We start from the raw sequence: 7,442 nt of genomic DNA on the forward strand, positions 1-7,442 counted from the left end.
CCTTATACGATAACTCCGTATTCGCTTTGAGAACCCGTACACTAATTGACTATAACAAAGTGATTGCATGCAACCAACATTTTTATCTTTATTTATTTGCTGTTTTTGATATGATTTAAAACATTAACTCTTTGTTTATGTTCTGATATTTCAGTAATATTTTTTTTTTAATATAAAAAAAAATTTAATATAAAAAAAGATGATTGCCAATGAGACAACTATCCACAAAAGACCAAAATCCCACGAACATTGACAACTATAGGTAACCGTACGGCCTTCAACAAAGAGCAAAGCCCATACCGCATAGTCAGCTATAAAAAGCCCCGATAAGACAATGTAAAACAATTCAAACGAGAATACTAACGGCCTTATTTATGTAAAAAAAATAGGACGAAAAACAAATATGTGACACATTAACAAACGACAACCACTGAATTACAGGCTCCTGACTTGGGACAGGAACATACATAAATAATGTGGCGGGGTTTGACCGATCTTTAGAGTAACTAAATATCTACCATATGTATTGTCCTCTATTTTACGAATCCTTTCTTCCATGGCGGCGTTGTTATGTTGACAGGTTGCTTTTCGATCGACAGTATTCTTTCCAGTAAGGCTTTGTGTTTGGCGTCTGTCTGTACGTCTTCCATTTCTGGGTCTGTGTTAATCACCTGGAAGGCATTTCCTTTTCTTCCAATGAATTCGTCCTTAAACGATTCGACAGTGTCATCATCAGAACAGTTTGGATCCTTGCTAACAACAGAACTAAAAACCAGTAAAATTAAAACAGTAACTTTTTCAAATTTACAATGCATCATGAAAATTAACTGTTAAATGAAAAAAGAAATACTTATAGAGTAACATCAAAATATAGGTCAAGTTGAAAGATTGTCAACATTCTGTACATGTAACTGATATGACACGTTTTTCGTCTATATACAAAAAAACGCATTAAAGGCACTAGACTCGCAATTTTGAAAATAAAATAAATATTTTTGTAAGTATCAAATACGATCCTTGTTTATATACATACATGTAATTGCAAATATTGTCGTTTTTTCCCTGCTCTCGTTGTAAACTCAATAAAATGTTAGCACACTGAATCAGTTTAAATGTTAAAATTTAATATTGCATGTATAATTTCAACAAATGCAACAATAAACTTTCAGATGTATGAAAGATGTTATGTAAATAAGAACGAAAAAAAAAACCTAAAAAAACAGAATGAAAACAAGCAGCGCTTTATATGATCGAAAGAGAAACGATGAAAGCAATGTCCAATAACACGGGAGTATGCGCAATACTAACCCGAACAAATGTTTGAGACGATTTAAGGTCATCATTTGTGCAAACAAGGTTTTTCTTCTTAAGAATTGAATGCTTCTTTTTGTAAATTTATTGGAAGTAAAAAGCGTTGACCGAAGTACATTTTGTATGAAGCGCGGAAGCGCTTCATTCTAAAAATGTACGCACGGTCAACGCTTTTACAACCCTATAAAGTTTCAAAAAGAAGTATCCAATACTTATAATTACATTTTTTTTAGCTAAAATCATGAAAACACGATTTTTATCCACTTTTATTTAATTCACCTGTGCACTTTTTTGTGGGACCTCGTGTCATCATGCATGATAAATGTTATTGTCTGATGCAATTGTTTACGGAATAACATGTAAGCCAATCAGAATAACGTATTATAATGAAACTTACATCTAATGTAATTATTTCTCCATAATCGTTGGACAAAAATATGAAAAGGACGGCGACTTGGTTCATAAAGTACGGATATAAAAAATTTAGCCATTTTCAAATGAGCACAGCTCTAAACCCGTTAAAGTGACGACACAGAAAGCCTCTCCTTTGCTCTTTCAATCGTGAAACATTAAAAATAAAAATAAAATAAAAGTCTTTTACAGAAACAAAATAAAGAGAGAAAACTCAGCAAAAAAATATAACCATAACCTAGTCCACTGAAGTTGAAAATAACAGTTTGTTTGGTGGTTTAAGACATACCAAATTTTAAGAAATCATGACCATATCTAAGATATCTATGAATATAACTTTGTACCTTTTCTCATATAGAATAATGATCTCGATTTCCAGTCGGTAAGTGTGTTATTGGCAATCATACTATATCTCCACTTTTTTGTCTCGCCTTGACGGAGTCAAAAAGCGAGACATAGGTATGCTGTTTCTGGCGGCGGCGACGGCGTCAACAATGTATGAGTTTTTGATTAGTTCTAGTTCAGGGGGAACCACTAGTGGTAGGTCAATGATATTTGGTATGAAGTTGTATTATCATTGGCACATCTCATTACCATGGAGATTATTTGGCCTCTCCACCTTAGTCAAGGTCTTTTGACTTTGAAACGTTTCATAGTTTACATGTATATATTAGTTTGTGATTAGGTCAATTTATGCGGAACCTCTAGTGGTAGGTCAATGATATTTGGTGTGCAGTTGTATAAGCATTGGAATATCTCATTTCCATGGAATTTTTTTTTACGCCGCCCCCTTATTCATGGTCTATAGACTTTGAAAATGTTGCTAAGTTAACATGTATTAGTTTGTGGTATGCAAATGTATTGGAATTTGAAAGTATCGTGTCCATGGAGATTATATAGCCCCATGCACCCCTGATCATGGTTCATTGACTTTGAAACTTTTACATAGTTTACAAGTTAATGTTTGTGTTTAGGTTTATTTAAAGGGAACGACTTATACTGAGTCAATGGTATTTGGTATGCAGTTGTATTGGCATTGGCACATCTCATTCCATGGAGATTGTTTAGCCCTGTACCTTCATTGAAAAATCATCGACTTTGAAAATTTGCATAACTTACATGTTAAAGTATTCCTATTTTAATTTCAGCATTTGCATTATCAAAATGATAAAAAGGTGACACTTATCTCTGTGATAACAGTTTTATTATACTGATAGATCTGTTTAAACCTTCGTGTTGCTCAGTCATTGGTTTTCTATGTTGTGTTTTGTGTAATATTCTCGTTTCTATTATTTCTTTTTACCATTGTGAAATCAGTTTTTTTCGACTAATGAATTTGAGGTCGATTATCCCTTTGGTATTTATCATCCTTTTTTGGTAAAGTAGTGTTGTTGTGTTTAAATGATCTACGTACATTTTCATTTCAAATATAAGAAGTTAACCCTATTTCAAATGATTGGTTTGTATGTACGAACAAACAAACAAAATGCTGAGGAACATCAACATATCATTTTAGTCTTTTTAGTAAAATAAAACAAAGACCGATTTCATTTATTCAAACAACAAAAATCCGGAAATTGTGGAATATCCACCATGAAGAAAGTTTCCATTAGCACCTTCTTTCCTTGCCCAGACATGGACACCTTTATTTAACCTGGCCAGGAAGACATTTGACGCTGAGTTAAAGGTAAATTGTCCATCATCTACGTATATGACACCAATCACACCGTCTGTTGATTTTAAAGTTATACTGATATGATGTTCGCGAACCACCATAACGCTCAATGCAAAAACATAAATTCCAGCTACCGGAGTGATGAAAATTCCATCTCCTGAATTATAGGCGTTTCCATTGTTAAGTGTTACGTCATTGAAGACAATTGGTTGGTTCGTACCGATGGAGGTTAGGTCGTTCTTTAGTCTGGCATGGAAAGCAACTTGAGTTGTTGCACGAACACGAAGGTTAAGGCCTCTCTTCGAATCTGTCAATATGGATATACATGTACAAGTGTTAAGGTCATGCAGTATATGTGTTTAATGAGACATAAAAAGAGGAAATGAAAAGAAATTTACAAGAATAAATACGATGTTTTTTAAAGTTTTTAATCGTTCCTCTTGTTGTCTTATTTGATAAATTCTTTCCCTGAAATTTATCCCGCATCCCTGTGTTTTGCTCTTAATTACGATTCAGTGATAACTATATTTGGTAGTATGTGTATATTTGCTCATTGAATTAACAATGTAACACTGTGTAGAATTTGTAAAGCATAGCGCACTGACTTACGATACGGCATTATATTATCATATTGTACACCAGTAACTAGTTCTCCGTTAAAGCGCCAAACGTCAGAGTAAAAAATGATAAAATATAAATTGCAGCGAAACTTGTTCATCAAGAACACAGAACATCTACAAGTATGGCGTATAACGCATGAATTTCTTGCTTTGAACTGTTTTGGAAAATACTTTCGAAGCCGAAGCACAACCCTTGTATAATATTGTATCGTTGGTGGGTTACTTTCTTTGATATTCCTGAATACCTTTTTGTTCATTGTATCGGACATTTGAAAGAAAAAAGTAGGAGAGAGAGGAAAAGTGCCTATTAGTTTTTTTAGCAGACCAATGGGAGTATGTTTCTTAAAATTGAACACTTGAACACTTTAATATAACAATAAAAAGATGTGGTATGATTTCAAATGAGACTCAAGTCTAAAATTCAACTAATAAAGATAGTCGGCAAGATAAATTCGTTACACAGTGTGGTAGTGACCTAATACGATATACACAGGGTCAGTAAATTCCATATGAGGTTCAACTTTCGCGCAAACCCCTTATGGTATTTACCAACCCCGAATTAATCGTATTAGGTCACTTACACACTGTGTAACTGATAATATCTGACTAAAATGTAAACGAATCACGTATTTGATAATGTTTACAGTTAGTATACTACTACAATTTTAGAGTAGATATTATTTATTGATTTATGTTTTCTGAACGTACAGTGGCATATATTTCATGCAGATTTATGACCGGGAGAAGAATATTCAAAAAATAAATAAGATGTCACATGCGTTGTCGTTGATAAAGAACTGATCATTTTTTTTTATTTTTATCCGATTTCAGATTTCTCTTAATGTTGGTTAGCTACCGGTCCTGTCACTGTTATAAAATTGAACATTCAGCTCCTCATAACGAATGCTGTACAAGGTGTTGTTAATAAATGTAGCGGACAATATATCATGCCCTTTCAACCGACGTCCTAATTTCGATGAAAGAAATTAAAAGCTTCTCTCCTTGTGCAACACGAAAAAAAAGAGCAATTTGTATGGCTTCTTGCGATTGCATAATTGTTAAATCGTATTGAATTCGGTATCAAATTTATATTAATCATAGAAGCTTCATATCTTGAATATTGAAAACAGGTCTAATTTATTACAATTGATTTACAAACATCCGGTTCGTTTTTCTTCTTCTTCTAGATTTGAGAAAGAAGCAACTATGTAACACTCAAACATTTTTTTATACAAATTGTTACATGATGTAATCTTATGTCATCTGCATTATATTATTTTATTAATAAGTAAATGATATACATTGTATCTGCCATCCAATATAACTATCTAACATGTTTATTTGGCATGCCATACTCGATAAAAGTGCGGACGTGATAGAAAACACTCTTTACCAAAATGTCTTGAAACGGAGATTACATTTCACGGATGTTACATTTCGACAATTTCGTCATTTATGAACCATACTATATATATCTGAAGATCGAAGTTGTACTAACATTTAATGTTGACACCGATATCGATCTGTTGGATGTTGATTTTTTTTTCAAAATTGATGTTTTTTTAAGAATTGGCCATTCCACGGAGATAACATGGTTAGCCTCCCCCAGAAAATCAAATGGTTGCTACCTTAACAAATCTCTATAGTTTTCAACTTTGCTTCGTTTTTCAGACTGATGTAACTTAGAACCAACGACCATTGTTATAAAGAAAATTATTGAGGGTAACCTTATGATCAAATTTAACTCTTATTACACTCTATAGTGTACTAAATATTTTGTCATGCTTGTTATCCATCAACAGAAATTTCAGCTTTCGAAGAAAATAGTATGGACGGCCGGTACGATCACAATCATTGTTCAATATGTACTAAACTTTATAAAAATAAAAAATAAGATAATAAAGAAATCTAAAATTCTCAGATATAAGTATAAAAAGCTACATGTACGGGTATATAACTGGAAGTCGTTAGGTTTGCTTTCTTACGCTGGGACAAAATAACATCATAAAATGGGCGCTTTAAGGGACAACATCAAAAGTTCAATGTAGCATAAAAAACTTAATTCACATAGTTTTTTCACTGACCCCCACACCCCCTCTTAACTTAATTTGGGAAAAAATGATTTACCAATAGGGATATATATGTAAAAATCGATTTTAGATATACAAAACTTGCAGAATTTTAACCCCCTCCCCCCAAAAAAAAACTATTTGATTTAAGTTTTTTTTAATCCTACATCGATCTTTTGATGACGTCCCTAACGGAGAACCAGTGTTATGCGATAACTCAATATTCGCGTTGAGAACCCGTACAATAATTGACTATAACAAAGTGATTGCATGCAACCAGCATTTTTATCTTTATGTATTTGCTGTTTTTGTTAAGATTTAAAACATTAACTCTTTGTTTATGTTTTGATATTTCAGTAATATTTTTTTAACATCTTTGACCGATCTTTAGAGTAACTAAATATCTACCAAATGTATTGTCCTCTAGTTTACGAATCCTTTCTTCCATGGCACCGTTGTTATGTTGACAGGTCTGAAGTTGCTTTTCGATCGAAAGTATCCTTTCCAGTAGGGCTTGATATTTGGCGTCTGTCTGTAGGCTTTCCCTTTCTGTGTCTGTGTTAACCACTTGAAAGGCCTCTCCTTTTCTTCCAGTGAATTCTTCCCTAAACGATTCGACACTGTCGTCATTAGAACAATTTGGATCCTTGCCATCAACAGATTTAAAAAACAGTAAAATAAAAACAGCAAGTACATTATATCTTCCCAATTTACAATGCATCATAAACATTAACTGTTAAGAAATACATATATAGTAACCTCAAAATATAGGTCAAGTTGAAAGATTGTAAATATTAACTGATATGACACGTTTTTCGTCTATACATGTATATACAAAAACGCATTGACGGCGCTAGAGACTCGCAATTTTGGAAGGAAAATAAATATGTTATGAAAGTATCAAATGCAAACGTTGTTTATAAATACATGTAGCTGCAAATATTGCCGTATTTTCCCCGCTCTTGTTGTAAACTCAATAAAATGTTAGCACACTGAATCAGTTTAAATGTTAAAATTTAATATTGCATGTATAATTTCAACAAAAGCCACAATAAACTTTCAGATGTGTAACAGGTGTTATGTAAATAAAAACGAAAAAAAAACCCTCAAAAAACGAAATGAAAACAAGCAGCGCTTTATATGATCGAAAAAGAAACGACGAAAGCAATGTCCAATAACACGGGAGTATGCGCAATACTAACCCGAACAAATGTTTGAGACGATTTAAGGTCATCATTTGTGCAAACAAGGGTTTTCTTCTTCTCAATAATCGTTGGACAAAAATTTGAAAAGGACGGCGACTTCGTTCATAGAGTACGAATATAAAAAAAATTAGCCATTTTCAAATGAGCACAG

At 32.9% G+C, this 7,442-nt stretch overlaps 1 protein-coding gene across 1 annotated transcript; it reads right to left on the reverse strand.

The window, feature by feature from the left end:
- Positions 1-533: 533 nt before the first annotated feature.
- LOC134691598 (heavy metal-binding protein HIP-like) lies at positions 534-6,808 on the reverse strand. The gene is made up of 3 exons (XM_063552165.1): positions 6,495-6,808; positions 3,284-3,704; positions 534-765 (listed from the first exon to the last, which is right to left on the reverse strand). The coding sequence occupies exons 1-3, from the start codon at positions 6,805-6,807 to the stop codon at positions 534-536; spliced, it is 966 nt and encodes a 321-aa protein (XP_063408235.1). The 5' UTR covers position 6,808.
- Between the last annotated feature and the right edge of the window lie 634 nt (positions 6,809-7,442).

The sequence above is a fragment of the Mytilus trossulus genome, chromosome 11, assembly GCF_036588685.1.
Source record: "Mytilus trossulus isolate FHL-02 chromosome 11, PNRI_Mtr1.1.1.hap1, whole genome shotgun sequence".
In the NCBI taxonomy this organism is placed as follows: domain Eukaryota; kingdom Metazoa; phylum Mollusca; class Bivalvia; order Mytilida; family Mytilidae; genus Mytilus; species Mytilus trossulus.